Source organism: Dermacentor variabilis, chromosome 6, assembly GCF_050947875.1.
Source record: "Dermacentor variabilis isolate Ectoservices chromosome 6, ASM5094787v1, whole genome shotgun sequence".
In the NCBI taxonomy this organism is placed as follows: domain Eukaryota; kingdom Metazoa; phylum Arthropoda; class Arachnida; order Ixodida; family Ixodidae; genus Dermacentor; species Dermacentor variabilis.
The window spans coordinates 8252518-8279110 of NC_134573.1; the positions used below are offsets into that span (position 1 = coordinate 8252518).

Consider the following 26593-nt stretch of genomic DNA (forward strand, 5'->3'; position numbering starts at 1 on the left):
CCGCACAGGCATAACTGACAGGGACATCTGGTGCGACACAAAGTGATATTGTAATAACAATGAAAAACCTATTAAACTGGTTGGAAAGTTCCTTTCCGCACAGAACTTCGCCTTCTTTTTCAATGGAAGAAATGGGACGGCGTGACCGGAAGTTAAGCAAGCGACTTAGTTGGTCCCATTGGTCTCGGGCACTGTTTCTCGAAGCGGGGTCAAAAAGATGGCTAAAATATGCCAGTTTCGCCCTCTTCAGTTTTCGGTTTAACTGATTACGGTATTTTGTATATGCGCCTAATTTTGCAGGGTCTCGAGATTTAATTAACTGCGTAAATAACTTTTATTTTAATTTTCCGAATTAGTTCTGCCGTTATCCATGGTTTTCTATTTTTGCATTTTCTTGCGTGCATCAGAGGAAAAGAAGTGTCGTAAATAGCTTTCAGTTGGGATAGAAAAGCATCGTACGCTGTTTCAGGGTCATTTATTGACAGGACGTATTCCCAGTCAGTGGCGGAAATCGCGTTCCGAAAGTTGCTCAAGGTGTTCAGATCAATGCGGCGATACTTGAAATCATGCGGTTTACGAGCGCTACAAAAGCAAAGATTGGGAGGTGATCACTGATGTCACATGCGACGGTCCCTGCATCTATGTTAGACTTATCTGCATTTGGGATGATAACGTCGATACACGTTGCCGTGGAGCACGCTATGCGCGTTGGGGCTTCGATAACGTTGCAAACCCATAGACATCAATGAAAGCCACAAGTTCCTTTCCTGGCTTCGATACACATTTCATATCTATGTTCACATCACCCGACAGATAAAGCAATCTTCCATTAGAAGACGCCTAATCAAAAAGAGCGTCTAGGGTTTCAAAAAAAGTGTCTAGTTTTGCATTAGGGGGACGATACACCACAATGAAAATGCTACTATGGCTTTCTACAGTCAATAGCTCAAGATCTTCCGTTGCCAACGTAAATTGCTAGCTTTGATCAACAGTTATTGCATGATGAATATGCATCGACACGCCACCACCTTCGCGACCGGATCTGTTAAGGAACAAGTGCTTATAACCATCTAGAGCAAAATATTCAGATTCATCATTATACCACGTTTCACTGAACATTAGCACACTAAAGGAGAAACCCAGAGATTCAAAAAGTAACTGTAAATCTTCAAACTTGTTAATTGAACGACAATTAAGATGAAAAATTCCTAGTGTATTCTCATTTGCAAACTTCTTGAGAACCGAAGGAGCTAAAAGTTCGTGACAATTCATCAGAACGATAAGTTATACTAAATCATTTTAACGAGGTCCGCACTGCTGATCACCTTTAGTAGGCTCCTTTTTTCTTCTTTGTGTGCGAATATTTGGCCACCGCGCGCCGACAGGAATTTCCAGTTGACCTCCCATTTCTTAATGATTGTCTGTCCAAGTTGACGCTTCCGTTCAGGGCACAAGTGCTCGTTGATGTAGACAGGGGTAGACGCAGTGAAAGCGAGGTCATTACATGTTATCTTTTTTTTCTGGCTTTCTCAAGGACAGCATCGCGCTTCTGTCGGTGAGCAAATTGCACAATAGCGTTCATGTTCATTGAACCGCCAGGAACCGACACTCTATGACACATTTCTACATGAGTGGGTAGGATAGGCTCTCCAATTTTATCGCCGATTTTGCCGATTGACTAAAGCAGGTTTTCTTCGCGGTTCATGGGAATTCCTTTTATTTTCAGGTTGCGCTTTCATGAGTACTGTTCGCACTCCATGATCCTTACGTCTGCTTTGTTAAGTTGAACATTCAAGAGATTACATTGTTGTTTTAAACTTTCATTTTCTACCCGTAAGCGTTTGTTTTCATCCAACACCTTCTTGAGGTCCACGGTCATTTCATTAAACTTTTGGTTTGAAAAAGACAGGCTCGCCTTAATTTCCCTTAGTTCACTGCTAATATCACGTTCAAAGGACTATCGAAAAAGCTTCAAGTCATTTTTGATTTCATTCTTCAGGTCGTCAAGCGCAACACTGAACTCTTTACTAACTTCTGACATGACGAAAAACAGACAGATTTGACTCCCCAATGGCAGCAGTGGCGTGCAAGGATCAATATGTATTGCGGAAGCCGCAAGTGCCTGACACCAACCTGTAGTAGAAGGGAAGACGATGCTGTGAGCCGCCCGCCCGTGCTGTTCACGCCACGGCTGCCATATGAGGGAAGCCGGCCAGGGCTGCTGAATTTGTAGCTGTATGTCGATGACGTCACCGGGCTGTCCAGTGGAAGCGGCGAGAGGCTATCACGCAGGCAATCGACGGTCCTTGTGCGGAAAGTCGGCCCGATAATGTTGATTCAACGTGGTAGACTGTACCGAGTCGTTGGCGAAGCACACGGACGAAATCCTGCAGTAGAAGGGAAGACGAAGCTGTGAGCCGCCCGCCCGTGCAGTTCACGCCACGGCTGCCATATGAGGGAAGCCGGCCAGGGCTGCTGAATTGGTAGCTGTATGTCGATGACGTCACCGGGATGTCCAGTGGAAGCGGCGAGGGGCTATCACGCAGGCAATCGACGGTCCTTGTGCGGAATGTCGGCCCGATAATGTTGATTCAGCGTGGTAGACTGTGCCGGGTCGATGGCGAAGAACACGGACGAAATCCTGCAGTAGAAGGGAAGACGAAGCTGTGAGCCGCCCGCCCGTGCTTTTCACGCCACCGCCACCGCTCCTTCCACCCGGAAGAAGCAACGCGGCTCGCCGAAAGATTTGGCTGCACAGGATCGGCCCGGCAAACTTTGAAAATGCGAGGGACCCGCGCCTTTGTGCGAAAAGTGGCCGCTCATCAGAAGTCACTCGTATTTTTTCGGACGATTTGGCGAGAACCGCGAGCGCCTGCAGCCTTTCTACGCACTAAGTAACGTTCGGCGTGGTGTTAGTTAGAAATGTTCACTTGATGCTACGAAAGCCGTGCTTCATGTTGTCAGAGCCTCGCCGTTCACGCTTCTGGTTCGGCAGGCTTCATTATGATGTTGCGTGCATTGCTTGGCGCACTCGTTTTGTTGCAGTTGAAATCACTGCTGGGCTCAGACATGAAAGTTGCGCTTAAGTTAGTTCGACCGTCGTTCAGTGACGCGTATTGCATACTGAAGTGACGCGCATTGCTAGACGTTCTTTTTTTTTTTAGTTGGACTCCATTGATGAACTCGCGACTAAAACGGCGATTGAGCCCCCGCTGTTGATGCTACTCGCGGTGCAGGTCTAGCTTTTGTGTAGCGCGCATTGGTGCAGGTATTTGTATTTGCGGGGTTGTTACCAAAGTCGGCAGTTACTGTGTCTAGGCACAGTAACGACAGTTATATCTTGAGTACGCCATATCTGCACGTATAATAAATCAGAATGCAGACATCTGCTAAACACAGACGAAATTATATTGGGTTCAAAGATGTCGTGCAAATCTGGTGTAAACATTTGTAATGCAGATAGGTCGGGTAAAAGAAACCTCTAACGAAGGGGTGCGCGATGGCCCCGACCATTTTCAACATTCGGCGCTGATAAAATTATTATCGCGACGCACACAGCGGGCTGTCATATCAACGGTTGTTATTTTTGAAATTATTTGTGAAATGCCACGATGTATATGTTATTCCGCGCCCTGTATCATTCTTCAAAAAGTTGCGCCATACCAAATCTTAGTTTCTTCATCTTAGGATTACTTCACCGAAGGCTAGTTTGAAAGCCAAATCCTTCGGAATTACGGCATCAAGAAAGTAAGGCCAGATTCATTACCAAGCCTTTTTGTAGCATGATCAAATGCGCCTTTGACAGAACATATTATGGAAGTAGTACACCACCATCGGTTAATATAAAGCCTAGACCACACGTCTGTGTCTAAAAGAAGTAAAACGTAAATAACCACATACAAAGCGTATGTTGTTCCAATTTGTCTTGGCGGCGTTGAAGTTCAAATGACGCTGATCAAAAGGCGCCGTTTGAGAAAACACTCCGTTAGCTCGTAGGCCACCTCCACCGTTGACACCGAGGTGATCACAGTGGAAGGATAAAGCAGCGCGGCGTGGATTCCGCCAGTTATTGGATCAACTCATCTATGGCGTGTCCTCTCGTAAACGCAACAACCAAATCCTCGAGGCGCGCAGTGCGCAGCGCGCCAAAGGGGCGAACGATCCTGCTAGCTGTACCCGGCCTAGGTGCCGCCGCTGTTGGCGCCGAGAGAAGGAGCACCGGCATAGGAGATGTCGTTACTTTTATATCATTTAGGGGTTTTACACGAAGAACACCTCTCTGGTATCGACGTCAGAGAATGTAACGAGCGCGCGCACGGAGCTGTTGCGAGCAAGCGAGGGAGAGAGCGAGCGGGTGTAGGCTTGGAAATGAGTAGCGAGAGACGAGCGAGTGAGGTCACACCCGCTCTGCTAGGCAGATGTTCAGTCTATGCCAGGCAACTGTTTTCCATTGATTAATCGGTTGAATATCATTTCACCTTCATTGTGACGTCATTATTACCGCGTTCGACTTCCGGGTTTCCAGAATTTCGCCACAGTCGTGCTCACGTGGCTTAACTACGATTCTGTGCTTTGGTGTGCGGTAATCAAAGATTTCTAATTCTAATTATTCCAGACGTTACAGTAACTCAACCTGTAACTAAACTTAAGCTCTATCATCCAATCATGAATGTTGTGCGCTACTATTTCTTTTCTATTTTTCTCTGATTTATTTTGAACTTCGTCTCAGAAGCTGAACCGGAAGTCTCGCAGGAGCGTCGCTCGATGCTCGGTCCACCAAAATATTGCTGCTATGGTGAGGGAGGCAAGCACTCGCAGCGAATAAAAGGCTTGACAGATGACGGAGCCGGGTTCCCCTATAGCACACGGTCGGCGAAACATAACGCGGTCTGACTGAGCCGAACGATGCGGTACAGGCGTGTGCGCGCGTCCGCAGCGAGAAAGAAAGCAAGGCCTGCAATACAGCCCGAACTCCGGCACGACTCCTTCACAATTTCAAACCAACTAATTGGCGTAGATTTCCGAGACGTATCATTGTGCCACACGCGTGATAGCTGCGTTAGTCGCGTGTGTCTCGTCTCGCTTCACGTATTCGACTGATTTACCCTGGATTTACTCTTCGGAATGGAAATTCTTATTTCCTACCATTTCGTACACGTATATGCGGGCACTATAATATTTTCCACTAAAAATTAGTAGAGCGAGTGGGGCTATACAGATCCAGGCACAACCAAATTAGAAAGGCCCACTTAGCTTGGACAAAAACACTCTCTCACCAGAATCGGTATTGGCCTCCCTGGTGCAGTATTCAGTCGCTACCTTCCTGATGATTCCTACATTAACTCATGGCCCTCAGTCCCCAGCAGCTGCGCAGCACCTGACCAAGGCGGCAGTCAGACCTGTAACGCAGCAGAGGGAGCTAAGAATCTCTAGGTCCGGACAGGTCGCCAATGGAAACTGACCCTGCCAACCTTTAACATCCGAACTATGTCGAGTGACGCTAGCTTAGCGGGACTCTTTGAGGAAATGTCAGGCATTGTTTGGGATATCATCGGCCTTAGTGAGATTAGAAGAACTGGGGAGGCTTATACATTGCTGAATAACGGCCATCTCCTCTGCTATAGAGGTCTACCAGATAAGAAGCAATGCGGGGTGGGACTCCTAATCCATAAGGATATAGCGGGAAACATTGACGAATTCTACAGCATTAATGAGAGAGTAGCAGTTGTCGTAATCAAGCTTAATAGGAGGTATAGAGTAAACGTAGTACAAGCGTACGCTCCAAAATCCAATCACGATGATGAGGAAGTAGATCAGTTTTAAGAAGATGTTGAATCACCGATGAGAAAAGTGCAAACTCATTATACTGCAGTAATGGGCGACTTTAATGTAAAAGTGGGAGAAAAGCTGGCTGGTGAACAAGCAATTGGCAACTATGGCGTCGATTCTAGGGACGCTAGAGGAGAGATGCTGGTAGAATTGGCAGAAAGGAACAAGTTTCGAATAATGAGCAACTTTTTCAGGAAGCGTAGCAACAGAGAGTGGACCTGGAGAAGCCCTAATGGTAAAACAGGAAATGCAATTGATTTCATACTTTCTGCCGATCCCAGCATAGGGCTGCATGTAGAACTGATAGGTATGATAAAGCGCAGTGATCATAGGCTAGTGAGGGCTAGGATTAATCTCAATTTAAAGAAGGAAAGAGTAAGATTTGTCAAGAAGAAGCAGGTTAACCTAGAGGCAGTAAGAGTAAAAGCAGACGAATTCAGGCTAGTACTTGCAAACAAATATACAGCCATAGAACAGAGACATCATGATGGCATAGAGGTAATGAATGAAATCTTAACTAGGCTCGCTTCAGAGGCAGCAATTGAAGCGGGAGGCAGGGCACCAAGGTAACCAGTAGGTAAGCTCTCACAATTTACGAAAGACCTAATAAAGAAACGACAAAGAATGAAAGTGTCCAATTTAAGAGGCAAAATAGAATTCGCCGAACTGTCAAAACTGATCAACAAGGTGAAACAATGTAATATTCCAAACCACAACCTGAGAAAGGCTGAAGAAGCCGTAAAAAATAGACTCAGCCTGAAATCAATAAGAAGGAAACTTGGCATAGGACAAACCAGGATGAATGCACTGAAAGAAAACCAGGGAAATATCATCAGCAATTGCAAAGGTAGAGTAAAAGCAGCTGAAGAATTCTATGCTGACGTGCACAGTACTCAGAGAAGTCAGGATACCTCCATTCGAAACAGTAATGAACAGGATACAAAAACTCTTCCTATAACTAGCGACGAGGTCAATAGGGCCTTGCAAGAAATGAAACAAGGAAGAGCGGCAGGAGGAGATGGAATCACAGTCGATTTAATCAAAGATGGAGAAGACGCAATGCTTGGAAAACTGGCGGCTCTATATACGAAGTGTCTATCGACTGTAAGGGTCCCAGAAAACTGGAAGAATGCAAACATTATATTAATCCACAAAAGGGAGACATGGCAGAATTGAAAAATGATAGGCCGGTTAACTTACTCCCAGTATTATATAAAATATTTACCAAAATAATCTCCAATAGGATAAGGGCGACACTGGACTTTAGTCAACCAAGGCAACAGGCTGGCTTCAGGAAGGGATAGTCTACAATGGGTCGCATACAATGTCATAAATCAGGTAATCGAGAAATCCGCAGAGTACAATAAGCCTCTTTATATGGGTTTGATAGATTACAAAAAAGCATTTGATTCAGTAGAAATACCAGCAGCCATAGAGACATTACGTAATCAACAAATACAGACCATTTACGCAAATACCTTGGAAAACATCTACAGATTCCACAGCTACCTTAATTCTACGCAAGAAAAGTTGGCAGATACCTATAAAGAAACAGGTCAGACAAGAAGACAATCTCTCCAATGCTATTCACTGCGTGCTTGGAAGAAGTATTCAAGCTATTAAACTGGGAAGGCTTAGGAATAAGGATTGACGGCGAATATCTCAGCGACCTTCGGTTTGCCGATGACATTGTTCTATTCAGCGACACTGCAGACGAATTGCAACAAATGATTGAAGACCTTAACAGAGACAGTGTAAGAGTGGGGTTGAAGCTTAATATGCAGAAGACAAAGATAATGATGAATAGCCAGGCAAGGGAACAAGAGTTCAGGATCGCCTGTCAGCATCTAGAGTCTTTGAAGGAGTACGTTTGTCTAGGTCAACTAATCCCAGGGAACCCTTATCATAAGAAAGAAATTCACAGAATAATAAAAATGGTTTGGATCGCATACGTCAGACATTGTCAGCTCCTGACTGGAAGCTTACCATTATCATTGAAAAGGAAGGTGTACAATCGGTGCATTTTACCGGTGCTGACGTATGGGGCAGAGACTTGGAGATTGACAATGAAGCTGGAAACCAGGTTAAGGACCGCGCAAAAAGCGATGGAACGAAAAGTGCCAGGCATAAGGTTAAGAAACAGATAGAGAGCTGTTCAGATCGGAGAGCAAACGGGTATAGCCGGTATTCTAACTGACATTAAGAGAAAAAAAATGGAGCTGGGCAGGTCCTGTAATGCGCAGGTTAGATAAACGCTGGACCACTAGGGTCACAGAATAGATACCAAGAGAAGGGAAACGCAGTCGAGGACGGCAGAAGACTCTAGGTGGAGCGATGTAATTAGAAAATTCGCGGGCGCTAGTTTTAATCATGGTTACCTTTTTTCGGTCACGGCGCCGCCGACAACGCAGGAATTTCCCGTAATGGGGCATATAATGCTTTCGCAGTAAAAAAGGACATCCATTTGTGACCGTACGCCGGAGTGACCAGGTCACAGCAGGCGCACGCGAAAGCGAAAAGTGCGCACAGGCTGTGACTCGGTGCCGTGACATGACGATGCTTGTGTGTCGTAGCTGGGCCACCTTCCGAGCAACCTGTTCCTGGATGTCCGCGCGAGCGAGGTCCACCTGTGGGACACGCCACTGGCCAGCTTCGTGCAGGGGGACAGCGACGACGCCCTTCTAGGATTGCAGGACACTCTGCGCTCGCTGGCCCTGCGTCGGTGTGCACTCGACAGCTCGCAGCCATTCCACAGGCACGCCTCCTCTACTTCACGGTTGCCATCATTTAGTGTTGCGAAATGTTACGATCAGCTCGATGCGAGTGGTCGCTTGGGCTTTTTACGCGCCAAAACCACGATATGATTATAAGCCTCGCCGCTGCCGGGGTCCTTGAACTCTGTACGTATGGCTCACGGGCGTGCTTCGCCATCCGAGATTCCTTCCCTTGGGCTTAGCAGTGCAACGCCATATAGCCGCTACGCCACGCGTCGGGTGCATTTAATTCTGAGTGTTTTGCATAGTACAGCATTAGGAAGCTATTAAAAACAAAAACTAGTCACTAGTGTTAATTATGCGACATTTATGGGCTATTATTTACTTTTTATATGGTAATTACGTCGTTCGCCATCATGCGTTACCATGTATTTTCTGCGCAATGTTTACGATGACGTACCTCGTACATGTTAAAGTTCTGCTCAGTTGCGCGACGACTGTTCTGCCCGACTTGTATGAGAGGGCGTGTCGAACTGGAGCTTAGACGCAGCTTTCTTCCTGCTTTCCTATTTAGATCATGTGCATGGTTGTACTTGTTCGTGACGCATAAATGAAATGAAATCAAATAAATTAGTCACATGGTAACAACTGCGTCGGGATGCTATAGAAAAGGTGAACACATTTAATCTGCAGGCGAGACAGATTGTGCGCAGTTTAACGACCAGTAAATTGAGGGCCTTCCGATGACGCTCACCTTACGCGCAGGATGGGCCACCTGCAAGCACTGGAGATGCTGGACTTGTCCTTCAACCAGCTGACCACAGTGCGCGCCTCCTGGTTCAAGGCGCCGCTGAGCCTTCGGTCGCTGCTTCTCAGGGCCAATCGCATCTCGCGCATCGAGAGCGGAGCCTTTGCCAAGCTCTACCGCCTCTTGCAGCTGGATCTGTCGCAGAACAACATCGCCGTCCTCGAGCGATCCATGCTGCCGGACGCGCTCTTCTTCCTCGACCTCAGGTAGGCCTTCGTTCCGCGCCGAGGGCCGTGGCCCGCAAGCTCCCCGCCGTGGACGGCAGCAGCGCCTCGACGCCGGCCCCCTTTTCCCGTCCGGCCCTCGAACGGCGGCGCACCTGCAGTTTTTTATTTCTTCGTTGGCTCATTACCAACACCGGAGTTAAGCACGTGGAATGCATATGTAACATCTACTAACAAACATGATTGCAGTCACATCAAAATTTTCTTAGTTTTATCAAGGGTTCCCACTTCGACAACCATTCCGGAGGGCATTGTTGCACTTTCTGCACCTCCAGATAGGCGTTTATGCTTTCTCGGAAGTACATTCGCGCGGGTCGTGCGTCTTGGTCACAGTAATAAACAGCCATTCTGGCGTGCCAGAGGTTGTGCAGGCCAACGAGCATTAGGAGATCGAGAAGAAGCCCATCATCATCGTTTTCTACCGCTAGATACCTGATGCCGTGGTGATCTACACTGTAAAATAATTTACACCCTAAAAAGTGAAAACGGTGTAAATGTGTCTATAACTCACACCCTTAGGGTGTCCATTACATATATAACACCCTAAGGGTGTGAGTTATAGACACATTTACACCCTTTTTCACTTTTTAGGGTGTAAATTATTTTACAGTGTAGCGGGAGCCCTTACAGTAGCAAAGTTGGCGGCGACATCTTCTAAGTAGAATACATATAATTTTTTTTTTGTCGAGCCATTCTTATCATCCAAGGAGAATCATAGAAGTGCGGCACGTTAACGATTATGTCGCTCTCAATGCTTTACACTAGCACTGAAGTAGACTATGTGTGTCACTCTAGTTTTGCGTGCTCCCTGGTGAGACAGTGCTTTCCCAGAGGTCGCTACCAGTATTGTTGGTGCGAGGATGTCCTGTGTCTCCATTGTTGTTCGCGCTTTATGTTAAAGGCACAGATAGACAACTGGATAACAGTAAATTATGATCTGATTTATAATGCATGCGTAATGGCTAATTGATGCAACAGAAGTTCCCCGCACTGATGTATGCGGACGAAATACTGCCACTAGCGTACAATGCAAGAAGTCTACAGACACTGGCGAATATATATGGCAACACTACGGCAAATCTTGGCCTTAAGTTTTGCACAAAGAAATCGGAAATTATGATCTTGAATGAAGATACGAGTAACTACGTGGTGTCCATTCAACAGCATATCAGCAGCATATCTTCCGTTTCAACAGCGTCATACCCATTGTAAAGCAATATAATTTTTTGATTTTTATTTATTTCACAATACTGTAGGTCAACGTGGCACAAGCAGGAGTGGAATTACAATGAAATGCGCGAAGAACAGCACGGAAATAGTTTCCAACAACATTGGCACGACAATATAATACATCGGTTTCACTAGGACGATATATCACACACACACGTAAAAAGAAGAACAGCGCATAAATAATTTACAACAGTACTTGCACCAGAACTAACAGAACACTTTGGTTGGGTCTATATTTAACAGAACAATTGCAGTTAAAGGGCTTCGTCAAAATTTTCAGCCTCACAAACAAATTCAGGTAGACTGTTCCAATCCGAAACTGTGCGTGGGAAAAAACTCTGTTTCAATGGCTCTGTTTTGGCAAAAATTCTTTGTAGGGAGTGTTGCTGAGTGTTACGCGCTGGTCTTCTTGTAATGGACTTTAAATACGAGGGTACAGATATATTTATTTTTCCACACAAAATATTACGCAAGAATTTTAGTCGACTGATTTTTCTTCGTACAGCTAATGTGGGGATGTTATGCGCAATCACGAGCTTAGTTGGAGAATCCAGCCTTTTATATGTATTAAATATAAATCTGAATGCTTTCATTTGTGGGCGTTCTAAGCACTGTATATATATATATATATATATATATATATATATATATATATATATATATATATATATATATATTTTTTTTTTTTTTTTTTTTTTCTGAGGGGATCCCATACAACGGACGCATACTCCAATTTAGGTCTGATAATGGCATTTGAGGTAGTAGCTCTGCGGAAACCCGCAAGGCGGAGAGAAGTAATGAATAAAGGGAAAATGAGACATCCACCCGTTCGTAGTAATTGCTACAAAGGAAACCCATACGGGTTCCTCGAAAGAAGCCCGTGTGCCCGTTTTTTTTTTTCCTTTTTTCCCCTTTATTTATTACTTCTCTCCACCTTGGGGGTTTCCGCAGAACTACTACGTCAAACTCTTGCCTTTGCTTCGTGTTGTCGACAAATTCGACTTCGCCCTGCCATCTCCTAGCCGCCTGGTTAGCTCAGATGGTAGAGCGGCTGCCCCGGAAAGGCGGTGGTCCCGGGTCCGAATCCCGGACCAGGGCGAATTTTTCTTCAACTATGAGGCTTTTCTTTCGAGGAATCCGTATGGGTTTCCTTTGTAGCAATTGCTACGAACGGGTGGATATCTTTTTCCCTTTATTCATGATAATGGCATTGTACGCTTGAAGTTTAACATTCACCATTGCTTTTCCAAGCTTCCTTTAAAAAAACATATTTTCCGAAAAGCTGTTGCGCGAATTGCCGAGATGTGCGCCCCCCATGTCATATCACTAGAAAGAGTAATCCCTAAATACTTATATTGAGTTACTGCTTGAACAGAGATATGGATGCTTGTTAGAGCCATGTAAGTAAACACGCTAGGATTCCTTTTCTCGTTAAATTTAATAATACTGTTTTGTGAACGTTTAGTTCTATGTCCCACTCTGCGCACCAGCATTCAATGTGGCTGAGAGTTCGCTGTAATACCATGTGATCTTCATGGCAGGTTATTTCTTTAAACACAATACAATCGTCCGCAAAAAGTTGGACATACACTGAGTCAGGGATTACTTGCACTAAATCATTTACATATATAACAAATAATAATGGCCCCAAAACACTCCCCTGTGGAACACCGGATGTAACGCCGAGCATCCTAGATACACTAGATTTCATTTCAACAAACTGTTTTCTATTAGTTAATTATGCATCAACCCATTTGATAAGATAAAGCGGCAATCCTAGGTTATTTAATTTTATAAGTCGTTTTCTGTGCGGAACCTTATTAAACGCTTTAGAAAAATCTAACACAAGTCTACCAATTTGCCCAGAACGACCTAGAGCTGCTAAAAAGTCGTGAATAGTTGTTACCAGTTGTGTCGTCGTGGACATTCCCTTCCGAAACCCATGTTCGTAAGGAGATAAGACATTAATATCTGCTAAAAAGCACTGGATATTGTGATCCACAATATGCTCTAGCAACTTGCAACAAACAAAAGTTGAAGAACTCGGCCTATAATTAGAAATTGTTGACCTATCTCCTTTTCTATACATTGGGATAACACGTGCAATTTTCCAGTCGTCCGGGAGTTCGCCACTATGCAAGGATGCATTAAAGACTTTTGCCAAGAAATCGCTTATCTGTATGCAATAGCGCTGTAAAAATGTATTTGGGCTTTGATCTGGTTCTATACTCTTTTTGGTGCTCAACTTGTGTATCAACTCAACGCCTGTGTATCCCTTGTGGCGATAGGAATGTCCATATCATGAAACATAGCGGGTTGGGGTACATAAGCACTTGACGGAGAGAAAACGCTCTGAAAATAAATATTAAAAGCCTGCGATATTATAAAGCCGTCAGTTTCGTATTTTCCATTCAGTTTAATTTTATTTCCCGTTTCATTGCCTTGACCAAGAAATCTCCCAAATTTAGCAGCATCATCTCTAATGACTCTAGGGAGAGGGGCTTTATAGTAATGTGTCCACGCTTCATTTACTTTAGTTGCCAAATTTCTTTTCAGTCTATAAAGTTCTCGGGTGTTACGTCTCTGCACTTTCTAAGTCGCTTGATTATACGTTTAATATGGATAATATCCCTACAGATGCATGGATTTTTATGGTTCTTACGTACCTTTCGGAGTGAGACATATTGTTCAATGGAGAATATGACGGCCTTTTTAAATTGTGCCCACAAGGCATGAACATCATCATGCGAAATGTGCTTTAGTGCACCATCTAAGTAATCTGTGATAGATGTATCATCGGCGCGGCCAAAGTCATTACTCATTAAGGCACACTGAATGAGTACTCGAATGCCTTGCAGACCTTCGATAAGACCAAGAAAGAAGCAATAAGCTGTGATCCGACACACCAGGTTCAGTACCAATAACACCATTTAAAAACATATCAGTTACAAAGAATAAGACAGCACTGTTGCGCGTAGGTTCACAGACAATTTGATCAAGGGTCAAAGCTAACATTGTGTCTAAAATAACATAACTCGATTTAGATTGCCCGTAAACTAGTTTGTCCCATTTGATAGCTGGAAGGTTGAAATCTCCTGTAATAATCACGTGTCGTGGGTGGTTTAGAAGAGGATGGTCGTAAAGTTGTCCGATAAATGATTCTGACATTTCAGGGGCTTTATACACAACACAAAGCATAAATGTAACAGCATTAACAGTGACGTTCAGAAACAAGCTTTCCTCATCATGAATCTGGTTTGTCAGACACACATCAATACGGAGTTTAGAAATAACAGCAACTCCTTCGCCACGTGTGCCTCAATCACGCCTGTGTATCTGATAGCCGGGCGGAAAAACTTCATCATCGTGTACGCCATCATGCAACCACGTCCCAGTGATAGCAGTCACATGAGCGTCGTAAGTCACAAGCAATATTTCTAGTCTTTTCAACTTTGCTCACAACGTTTCTTGCCTTAAAAGAGAGCACACGAAGATTCTTAAGTGCAGACCGTGAAAGCTACGCTCTTTGATAGGATTTTCCCCGGATCGCACAACAACACGTGTGTTCGAAACGCCATCCCATGCGTAGAATAGGGAATCGATGCGAGTTTATCATTCACCAGTGCGTCCTTCTTTCCTTGTTCTTTATCAGCTTTAGCACTTTGCCACAACAGTTTTCGTTTTCTTAATGTTTCAAAAGGGAAGTCATTTTGCACGGAAATATGCGTTCCCTTAAGCTTTTTGCAGTTGCTAGCACTTCTTGTTTTTCCATATAATGTTGAAAAAAACTGGATTACAGCTGGCTTTCCAGGATGTTTTCCCAGGCGATGTATCCTAGCAATAGACAAACACTTTACGCCAAGCCTTTCCTGGAACACCTCCTTGATTACTTTCTGTCGCAGGCCAGCCTCAGTTTCATTTGCTCGGTCATCTATGCCGAAAACCACAAGATTAGATCTCCGACTCCAATCTTCCAGCTCTAATAGTTTTGCGTGTTGCAATATGAGTGTTTGTGGAAGTTTTTCAACAGAATTGCTAAGGATTTCACAATTGTCTACTTTTTGTGCTATTTCTCTGACATTTGTTTCAATGTGGGCCATTCGCGTCGAGAAGGAATTGACACTTTTTAAGCTCTGCCAGACCATCCCTAATAGCCTTTTGGCCCTGTATCAGCGTCTGGAGCATATCAGCATTGGAAGGACCCGGATTCCATTCTACATCGCCACAAAGTAACAATTTGCACAGATGGTAACACTCGTAGGCTAATCCAATCAAAGTCCGCGGGTACGGCACGACAACAACGCCTCTTTTATCGATGCGGTATCAGTGAACACAACTAACCTGGAACAATAATACGGGACGCATGGTTAACGCTCCGCTTCCTGCGTTTTCGCCGAGCCCACTGAAGAATCCCTGTCGAGCTGCTCTTTTATACCTCGGCGTATACATAACGGAAGGAAAGAGTTGCTCAAACACCACATTACGATAATCTGAAAATAAAGGTGAGGCAGAATGCAGCAATAATAGAACATAGAGCACTTTGACGCTACTATAAATAGGAGTTGGTGCGCGGAACCAGGAAAGCGAATTGTGGTGCGAGCGCTAACGTTAGCCATTCTGCGACTTAAAATTGGACATCTTGTAAGGGTAAGAAGTTGACCAAAGATCGGTAGGCCGGTTTAATTTGGGAGCACACGGCAAAACCACAACTGGGGCAGTGCAGGGTGACACGGGTTGAGCCTCCCTTTAAGTTCGAGGAGCGCAGAGCAAAAATTAGTTTTGAAAAAGTACTAGGAACAAGGTGAAAATGAATGGTCGGCTAAAGTGCACAAGTATATGCACCTGAAAAGCGTCGACACAGAATGGAGAAAAGAGGTCAAGGAAGTAAGCAGCCAAGTATTGAAAGTGTAGATAGATAAACAGGAGTCAGCATAAAGAAATTGAAAGAAACAGAGACAGCAGATTGGATGCTAAGAATAGAAGCAAGAAAGACCACGGTTATTTTCAAGAATGGCAAGAAAGAAACAAGAGTATCTGCACAAAGGGCAGTGTTCTGCTATTTGAGGCTCGAGCCGGTTTCCTAAAGAGAAAAACGTACCTGGGAAAATTTTTGCAACAAGTGTGTCTGCTGCAGCAAAAATTTACCCAGTGAGAGCCGTATGTGAAGTACACCTTCCAGAAGCGCTTAGATTTAAAGACGATTTGTCAAAAAAAGAGCCGGGAAAAGACTGATGCAACCAGATCCGTTACAGAGACAGGTAGCGGTACAAGGTAGATATATAAGTTTTGTGGAACAGAACTAAATGTTAAAGCGATGTATACAGAATTCTGGAATAAAATTATGCAGATCCCACGCACTGTGGGAATCGATGTAAGCGAAGATTTCTGGGCAGTTTGCTTTGATTGACGATTATTAATTAGCGGGGATGTTGACGCCGAATGTTTAATTTCTTTAACGTTATTTCAACACGAGAGGGATGAGCTGATGTTAAATTTGCCAAGGTTGACGACTGGGCATGTTGGTATAGCATATTCGAAGTTGGATTGCGCAACATTTTGACGAGACACACAGAAGAGAAACACACACCACAGAGCGCTACTTGCAACTATCGTTTTATTCTCGTGTCAGTGGAATAAATATAGAAAAATACTCAGGGGAAAGGGTTTGTCAAAACATTTTTTTATGTCGCTACTGCCCCCCCCCTGAGTATCTTCCTATATTTATTCTACTGACAAGGCAATAAAACGATAGTTGCAAGTAGCGTGCTGTGGTGTGTGCTTCTCTTCTGTGTGTCTCGTCAAAATTCACGAGGGTTGCAATGTGGGCTTGTTGGTAATGCATCTTCAAGGGGAGTACGGTAGCGCGATTAAAAGACGGGACAAAAGAAGACACATAGGGACACGGTGTGTGTGTCCCTATGTGTTTTCTTTTGTCCCATCTTTTAATCGCGCTACCGTACTCCTCTCGTCAAAATGTTGCGCAATCCAACCTCTGATGTTAAACGTTACCTTGAGGGCACCACTGCTGTATTCTGCGTAGTACACAAAACATAAATGGAGAGGTGTTTGTTTCAGGCGTTGTTGTGCGCCATATTTCAAAACCATGTTCACACGTGTACTTATCTTTATCGGGCAACCATGTTTCGCCGCCTAACAAATGTAATCGCACAGCGTGGGACGCGCCTGCATGTATCCGAAGTTTCTTGAAAGTTATCGATGCTTCTATCCGCTGTCTGTTGTCGCCTAACTTTATGTTATCTGATTTCATCATCTGACGCGAATGGTGTAGAACTTTGTAGAAGGCACGAAGGTCCCAGCGATTACTCTGGAACATTCGACGACTGATGTATATATGCGGACGCGCTTGACCTGCTGAGCAGATTTCCGACGACCGCCGACCGTGTTCGCCGCTATCGTTGGGCTATAAGTGTAGCCTGTTTTTGTGGGCACAGGTTCGCCCAATAAAAGTTAGTTTTGTATTTCACCGTATTGCTGCTTTCTTCACCGTCACTACCACGTGACATCTGGTGGAGGTGGAGGTCATGAATGGTTATTCTCGCCGTGCAGATTCCAGTCGGCGTGATGAGGTGTCCTCCAGCGGTCCGAATTTGAGGGCCTTCCCATGCAATTTTAACTTTCTTCAACTGCGCGGCGATGGGTCCACTCATGACGGAGTAATCGGCTCCTGTGTCCACTAAAGCGGTGACTGCGTGGCCGTCGAGAAGCACGTCGAGGTCGGTCGTTCTTTGTCTGGCACTGCAATTAGGTCTTGGCGTCGGATCACGACTGCGTCGTGTTGAGCTGAAGCTGGAACATCGCGTCGTCAGGTCGTCTTTCGTCGGTGTTGTCTTGGCTTCCTGACTTCGTCGGGACGGCGGCGTGTCGTTATTACGTCGTCGAGATGGTTTCTTCGTCGTCTTCGGCGGCGGCGGCGGAGGATCTTCGTCAGTTCGACGAACAGCAACCGCACCTACACCGGTTGCTGCTTTTAGTTTTCCGGATATGGGCTCGCTGACCGGCCCCGGGCTGGGCCAGTGTATGGTCGGCGCTGCGGCGACAGGTAGCGGCCTGGTGACGGCGAACGGGACGGTCGTCGAGGGCTCCACTGAGTAGCGGCGAGGTAGTCGGCGATGTCACGAGCGCGTTCACCTTCCCGAGGGCGCGGTGCATCGACAGCGAACCCTCGCAATCCCAGGTCGCGGTATGGGCATCGGCGGTACACATGGCCGGCTTCGCCGCAGTGGTAGCAGAGCGGGCGGTGGTCGGGGGCTCGCCAAATGTCCGTCTTCCTCGCGTAGCTGCACTGGGCGACGGGTGGGCGTGCTGGCGGCGGCGGCGGTGGACGACGGAACTGCGGCGTTACAGGGCCCTGGCGTTATCGCGGAGGGGGACCTTGACGGCGGGCGACGGCGGCGTAGGTCATCGCTTGCGGCTGAAGTTGCGGTGATCGTGGTTGCACCTCAGGGACTCCAAGCGATCGCTGAACCTCTTCTTTGACGATTTCAGCGATTCGATCCACTTGGGACTGCGACCTTGGGTAGAACTTCTGCAGCTCCTCCCGTACGACCGCTCTGATAGTCTCGCGTAGATCGTCGGTAGCCAGTGATTGAACCCAGGCGTAGTTTGTAGAGCTCGTGCGGCGATCGAATTGCCGGTTTCGGATCTCGGGTGTCTTCTCAATGTTCGTCGCCTCATGAAGAAACTCTTCGATGGTCTTCAGTGGGCTTCTTACCATTCCTGTTAAAAAGTTCCTCCTTTACACCACGCATCAGTAGGCGGACTTTCTTCTCCTCGGCCATATCCGGGTCGGCGTGGCGGAACAAACGGCTCATTTCTTCCGTAAAGATGGCAACGTTCTCGTTTGGTAGCTGCACTCGGGCGTCCAGCATAGCTTCGGCCCTTTCCTTGCACACGACGCTTGTAAAGGTGCGCAGGAAGCCGCTACGGAACAGGTCCCACGTTGTCAAGGTCGACTCCCTGTTCTCAAACCACGTTCTGGCGGCGTCTTCTAAGGCGAAGTAGACATGCCGCAGCTTCTCGTCGGAGTCCCAGTTGTTGAATGTCGGGATTCGTTCGTAGGTCTCCAGCCATGAGTCCGGGTCTTCAGTCGCTGCTCCATGGAAGGTTGGTGGGTCCCGAGGTTGTTGTAGGATAACGGGGGACGCTGGGGCAGCCATTGGGGTTGTCTTGACCACGATCTTCTTTGTCGTCTCATGTAGAAGTCCGTGCTCTGGGGGCAGTCGTTGCAGTCTGCGGCTAGCACGCTGGTCTTGGACGATGAGCTTCTGTTTCTAGGCCACGTCATCAGCAAGTCTGGTGTCCGCCCCGACCCGCAGAAAACAGCTGCCATTGCAAAGTTCCCGCAGCCCATCGTCAAGAACGCAGATTTCTTGGCATGTGCGCCTACTACAGACGATTTGTCAAGGACCTTTCGCGCATCGCTGAGCCGCTGAAAAAGTTAACTAAATGTGACGTCGAGTTCAAGTGGGAAACGCCGCAGGCCGACGCATTTCAAGAACTCAAACGACGCATGCAATCGCCGCCCGTGCTTGCGCACTTCGACGAGCACGCCCATACCGAAATACACACTGACGCCAGTGGCCTAGGCCTCGGTGCCGTCCTAGTCCAGAGAAACGATGGACATGAACACGTGTTAGCTTACGCTAGCCGGTCGTTGTCAAAAGCGGAAGGCAATTATTCTACAACCGAAAAGGAATGCCTCGCCATCGTTTGGGCTACAGCGAAATTTCGCCCTTACCTCTATGGCAGGCCATTCAAAGTGGTCAGCGACCATCACGCGTTGTGTTGGCTAGCTAACTTAAAGGACCCTTCAGGACGGCTGGCACGGTGGTGCCTCAGACTACAAGAATACGACGTCACTGTAACATACAAGTCCGGACGAAAACACTCAGATGCCGATTGCCTATCACGCGCCCCCATTGACCCGCCGCCGCAAGATGACGAGGATGACGACGCCTTCCTTGGAATAATAAGCGCGGAAGAATTCGCCGAACAGCAACGAGGAGACCCGGAGCTAAAAACCTAGTCGAGTATTTGGAAGGGCACACCTACGTTGTCCCTAGGGCATTTAAGCGTGGATTGTCTTCGTTCACGCTTCAAAACCACCTACTCGTGAAGAACTTCTCACCAGTCCGCGCCAACTACCTTCTTGTTGCTCCGTCGGCGCTGCGTCCAGAAGTACTGCACGCCCTACATGACGATCCGACCGCTGGGCACCTCGGTTTCTCCCGGACACTATCGTGGATACAAGAAAGGTATTACTGGCCGCGTCTGACCGCCGACGTCGGCCGTTACGTCAAGACATGCCGAGACTGTCAGCGACGCAAGACACCACCGACAGGGCCAGCGGGATTACTACTGCCGATCAAGCCTCCTTACCGACCTTTACAGCAGATCAGGATGGACTTATTGGGGCCGTTTCCGACATCAACTTCCGGAAATAAGGGGATCGTCGTGGCGACGGACTATCTCACCCGCTTCGCTTAAACTAAAGCTCTACCGAAAGGCAGCGCAGCCGTAGTGGCGAAATTTTTCGTCGAGAACATCCTGCTGCGACATGGTGCTCCAGAAGCCCTCATCACCGACAGAGGAACGGCTTTTACAGCAGAGCTCACGCAAGCCATTCTACAATACAGCCAGACAAGTCACAGGAGGACAGCTGCCTACCATCCGCAGACAAACGGTCTCACGGAGCGCCTGAACAAGGCCCTCGCCGACATGCTAGCAATGTACGTCGACGTCGAGCACAAGACGTGGGATGCTGTCCTGCCTTACGTAAGATTCGCTTACAACACGGCGGTGCAAGAAACAACACAGATCACGCCATTTAAGCTGGTTTATGGCAGGAACCCGACGACGACGCTCGACGTCATGCTGCCGCACGTCACTGACGAGGAAAATCTTGACGTCGCTACCTATCTCCAGCGCGCCGAAGAAGCCCGACAGCTCGCCCGCCCGCGGATCAAGAACCAGCAGAGGACCGACAGCCGACACTACAACCTCCGACGACGCTTCGTCGAGTACCTGCCTGGCGACCGTGTATGGGTATGGACCCCGATACTCCGACGAGGACTGAGTGAGAAACTACTGCGACGCTATTTCGGACCCTACAAGGTCATCCGACGTATTGGCGCACTGGACTATGAGGTCGTGCCAGACGGCATTTCGCATTCGCAGCGGCGTCGCGCACGATCGGAAGTGGTCCACGTGGTGCGCCTTAAACCCTTTTGCACAAGCCAGAGCTATTCTGGCCCTGGACCTCAAGGGGGCTTTTGACAACGTCTCCCATGACCTAATTCTCAACAATCTGGCTTCTTCCCAATGCGGCACACGTACCTATAACTACGTCAGACCTTTCCTGTCGGACCGCACAGCCACTATTGTCATAGCAGAGCTCCGGTCGGACGTTATCGCACTCACAGGTAGAGGAACACCACAGGGCTCGATCCTATCGCCCACCCTCTTCGACATGGGTATGGCTAAGCTGCCCCCCTTACTAGACCAGATATCTACCATCCGGCACGCTCTCTATGCCGACGATGTTACTGTCTGAGCAACCCAGGGATTCGACGGGGCCATCCAGGATGCTCTCCAGGAAGCTGTGCGTGTTATGCAAAACTATGCAGCCACGGGAGGCGTTTCCTGTGCAGCTGAAAAGTCCGAATTGCTCCTCGTGCACAGAAGGCGCCGCAGAACCGACGAATCCCCTAATATCTCCCTGTTTTTACACGGCAGCCCCATCCCTCAGGTAGATGTACTCCGTATCTTGGGCCTCCACATTCAGTCTGATGGCAAAGCCTCGCACACTATGCACCTTTTGGGTCAGCAGATAGCACAAGTCACACATATGATAAACCGCATTACTAATCGTAGAAGAGGCCTTCGCGAGAAAGACGTCCTCCACATAGTACAGGCTCTGATAATCAGCTGGCTCACATATCACCTCCCCTATCACAATCTCACCCTCACTCAAACTCAGAACATGGACGCCCTTCTGCGGAAGGCAGTGAAAGTGGCTCTTGGGCTGCCTCCACATGCTTCCACAAAACGGCTTCTTCAGCTTGGTATCCACAGCATCATAGGCGAGCTTTCGGAGGCTCATCGCAATGGTCAGCTCCAACGTCTCAGACGCAGCCGTCAGGGCTGCACTATACTATCTCGCCTTGGCTATCCTGTCCCTGAGACACCCACACACGTCCCACAATATAGCCTCGCTTCTGCTCTACGCGCTAGCATACAAGTAGCTCCGATTCCCCGTAATATGCATCCTGAGCGACACGCCGGCCGTAGACGCGCCCAAACTCAGGCCCTGGCACGCATTTTTTGAGACCGCACCACAATTACACCGGTTTTGTACACTGACGCGGCCCGCTACCCAGGGAGGCGAACCATGTGTTTAGCTGTAACTGACAATACACACAGACTGGGATACATAGCCTGGATACATAGTCTGAATTGTATCCCACCAACACGCCCAAACTTCTTCCCTGCTAAAGTGACCATACAGACACGCTTAGAGTCTGTGCCACAGTTCTACACTCTTAGGCAAAGTTACACCCTTTGGCTTGCCCCTTCTGCCACACAAAAATAATCATCTGCCTTGATGCGTTTCGTTTCTTTAACGCTGCGAACTCGGTACTTTCCAGTAACGAATGGCACGCGCGTTATCAGCATAGAACAGTTTACACCCTTTGGAGGGCCCCTTCTGATAACGCGCGTGCCGTTCGTTACTGGAAAGTTCCGGGCTCGCAGCGTTAAAAAAAGGAAACGCATCAAGGCAGATAACGATTATTGTTGTGTGGCAGAAGGGGCAAGCCAAAGGGTGTAACTTTGCCTAAGAGTGTAACAATGCACACACTCCTAGAAAAATTTACACCCTTTGGGGCGTATCTTGTCCCACAACAACAATCGTCACCTGTCTTGCCCGCGTTTCCTTTCTTTAACGCTGCGAGCCCGGTACTTCCTAGTCACGAACGGCATGCGCGTTATCAGTGTGACGCAGCATTCTCGACAGGAAAGTAGCCAGAGCTGAGTTTTCAAGAAAGGAAACGCCAGCAAGGCAGATGACGATTATTGTTGTGGGACAAATACACACCCCAAAGGGTGCAACTGTTTTAAGAGTGCAGCTGCTCAGCAAAGGAAGAGGCAATAGCCCTGGCCATTGTCTACGCCTCAACCCTTTCCGCACGAGACACCCCCATCACCATAGTGACAGACTGGCAGGCTGCCTGCCGGGCCTTCGCGCAAGGACTCGTGACTGCACACACACATCGAATTCTCTCCTCTGTCTCCCCTCCAACGTTACACAGGGTGCGTATCGTCTGGACTCCTGGACACGCCTCTCTCCATGGTAATGAACGCGTTAATGCGGTAGCCCGAGGTTTGACTGGCCGGGCACCATCGCAAGAGCTGTTCAACCCAGACGACGCACGGCCAGAGGCTCTACAGTACACCGAGACGCTCGAGTACCACCGACAAAGTCGCCATGACTGTCCCCCTCCTCGTCCTTCGCTTAGTAGGGCAGGTGCCGCTGTCTGGCGGCCACTGCAGACCAATTCCTTTCCTTGTCTCCACATGCTACATATCTTTCATCCTACCCTGTACCCTTCCTATTGTCCGCACTGTGGGGCCAAACGCACGGTGTATCACTCCATATGGGAATGCCCTAACCCTTCAGGTGTTCCTCCTATACCCAACCCTAGCCTTTCCACTTGGGAGTCTGCGCTGCTCAGCACAAGCCAGCAGGAACAGCAACGGCTGATCCAGCGGGCTCGCGAAGTCGCGCGTGGCAATGTTAGCCCTGGACTGAGGGCCACACTCATCGAGAAAATTTTCTACTTGCTTTGCGAAATAAATGTTTATTCTCTCTCTCTCTTGCAGACGCTGACGAACTTCCTTATTTTGTTGTTTTCTGTGCTACGAGTGCTTTTCTTTATTGCTTTCTTTCGTTTGCAGCATCGGGTCGATGCTTCTTTAAGAGGGGGGTACTGACACGTGTACTTATCTGTATCGGGCGACCACGTTTCACCGCCTAACAAATGTTATCGCACAGCGCGGGACGCGCCTGCATGTATCCGAACTTTCTGGAAAGTTATCGATGCTTCTATCCGCTGTCTGTTGTCGCCGAACCTTATGTTATCTGATTTCATCACCTGACGCGAATGGTATAGAACTTTGTGGAAGGCACGCGGGTCCCAACGATTAGTCTGGAACATTCGACGACTGCTCTATAAAAGCCGACGCGCTTGACCCGCTGATCAGATTTACGACGATCGCCGACTGTGTTCGCCGCTCTCGTTGTGCTTTAAGTGTAGCCTGTTTTTGTGGTCACAGGTTCGCCCAATAAAAGTTAGTTTTGTCTTTCACAGTTTGCTACTGTGTTCTTCAACGTCACCGCTACGTGACAATATATACACAAACACACACGTTACTTTCACAATTTGTCCACGTCAAGTGGCCGCGAGAAAAATACCAGTTTATTGTTTCCAGCCTACTACGATGTTTTGACTGAGAAAGGCATTCAATTTGTTGTGTGTCACGCAATAATTGCTGTGGAATAGTATTTTATTGCTCAACACTGGATAAGGCAGCCAAGCATTATTAAACCTCCGACGAAATTAACAGCACAATGCATATGATCAGGCACATAGCATTCTAATGCACTTTGTTAATTCATGTTTTTTTAATTGTCACACTATAAGAATATTGCACAAAAGCTACTGCCCTGAAATAATATACTAGTACATACTTAAAAAATGCGATTTTCTACTACAATAACAATAAATCAATCAATCAATCAGTCAGTCAATCAATCAAATGTTTACTATAGAGCCTAGGAATAGCTAGAGAGCCTTCGTACTGGTGCACTTAAAAAGCAATATGCGAAGCAAAATGTACACAGAACACAAATGCGGCAGACAAAACAATGCGAGATGGACAAGCCATAGGGAAAAACAAAACAAGGAAGCGTAAAAGGCAGTTAATCATACAACATGATTATCTACATATATCCAAAACACAGGAAATGAACTCTGAATTATGCCAATACAGGCACAATACGTATTACGTTTGTTAGGTAGAGGCATATATACGACAGTCTTTAATGCAACAAGGCCAGGCAGAGAATGCTGAATTCTGCCTGGTATACTGTTGCGGCACGAACAATTGCATATGTTCAAGAAGCTTTGGGGAATGTATAATGCGATGGAGCACATTATACAGGAACGAAAGGTCTGATTAAGTCTGGAAGTGCGAGTGGAGGTATATTTGAGAAGGCTGAACTATGGTCGCCTATATAGATTTATTCTGGACGCAATCAGTGACGTCAGAAATAGATTTGCACGTTGCACCAACACATACAATATTACATTATTAAGCAACACTACATATGATTAATAAAAATCTGGCCCCTCAGTTAACCCCTTTCTTTTCGTTTTACTAGTGGAAGGCACACAGAAGAATACAATTTTAGAAAGAAAATAGGTGAGTGGAAATGATGCAATATATGACATAAAATTCCAAGAACGTGAAGAGCACGTTGTGGATATTTAACGTGTGAAAAGGAGCTTAGCATTCGGTCGAAGTACCCACCAAGACCTTTCATTTCATCGACCCTGGGTGATGAAGCATCCTGAAGGATCTATGAAAGTTGCATATGGTGTTTTCCGCACATAACATAATACCATACTTTTGGAAACGTTTAAGATTACCTTACTCTTTCTGCACCAGTTTGAGAGTGAAAAATATATCTTTTTGAAGGTCAATGCCGTGGTGAACACTGTTGACAGTCTTAAATGGCTTTAAGTCGCAGGCAAACATAGTCATGCTGTTCTTAGCATTAACAGGAAGCAGGGACTTCAATACCGAATCGAACACTTTTTACGAAGTGCAGAGGATAGATATAGGCCAGCTGTTAGTAACTGCACATCTGGAACCCGATTTGTACACGGGCAATATCCATGCTACCTTCCGAGTGGTAGAAAACGTACTAGGTTTTAGGAAACTATTCAAGGTACTTGTGAGAACGGGGAACAGGTATGCTCCAATAAGTCTTTAGCACTGCGGAAGAAATACCACCAGCACCTCAAGAAAGGGAAGGGTTGAGGCGCTTTATACGCTTTAAAACAAGGTCTTCATTCACTGATAGCGTACACACCGCGCTAGACTAAGAAGGAAGGTTACTTGAAGCATCGTTTACACCATTTACAGAAAGGAAATGTTCGGCAAAGGCATAAGCAGTGTTCGAGACAACATCACCATATAGATAGATATCTTTGGCACTCTCTTTAAGAGAGTGAGAGCGCGCGAAGCTCCAAAAATATTTTGAATTACGTGTCACGTTGGCTTCAACACATTCAATGTGGTCGTAGTGGTCATTCTAACAATAATACTAACAACGACAATAATAATAATAATAATAATAATAATAATAATAATAATAATAATAATAATAATCCTAGCGGTAGCTGGCACTCTAGCCTGCTCGCAAAGCTAAAAAAAGGCTGAGGCCCGTACGCTTGAGCGTCTGATTGCCAGCCATCATGAGCAGATAATTGCAGGGTGCAAGGCACTGACAACACCTACTCGCCTCGATAGGTGGGTGGGTTTTGCACTGATTATACCGCATTGATAACTTTTCCCTTTCCTTCCCTGCACTCACATCATCTGCTCTTTCTATAAAAAAAGAGATAAAAAGCCAATTGCAGTTTCATTAGCTCAGTACCTGCTGTTTCTCAAGCAGGCGTCGAAGCAAACTGGTATACGAGGCT

The 26593-nt window shown here is 46.8% G+C and overlaps 1 protein-coding gene across 4 annotated transcripts in view; it reads left to right on the forward strand.

Annotated features, from left to right (window-relative positions):
• Window positions 1-26593, forward strand: part of LOC142584603 (uncharacterized) — a 229822-nt gene that overhangs the window by 43735 nt on the left and 159494 nt on the right. For all 4 annotated transcript variants that reach the window (XM_075694736.1, XM_075694737.1, XM_075694734.1 and 1 more), the window contains 2 exons: window positions 8403-8584; window positions 9309-9557. In XM_075694736.1, coding sequence (XP_075550851.1) covers window positions 8403-8584; window positions 9309-9557 — 431 coding nt within the window. The remainder of the gene's footprint in view (window positions 1-8402; window positions 8585-9308; window positions 9558-26593) is intronic.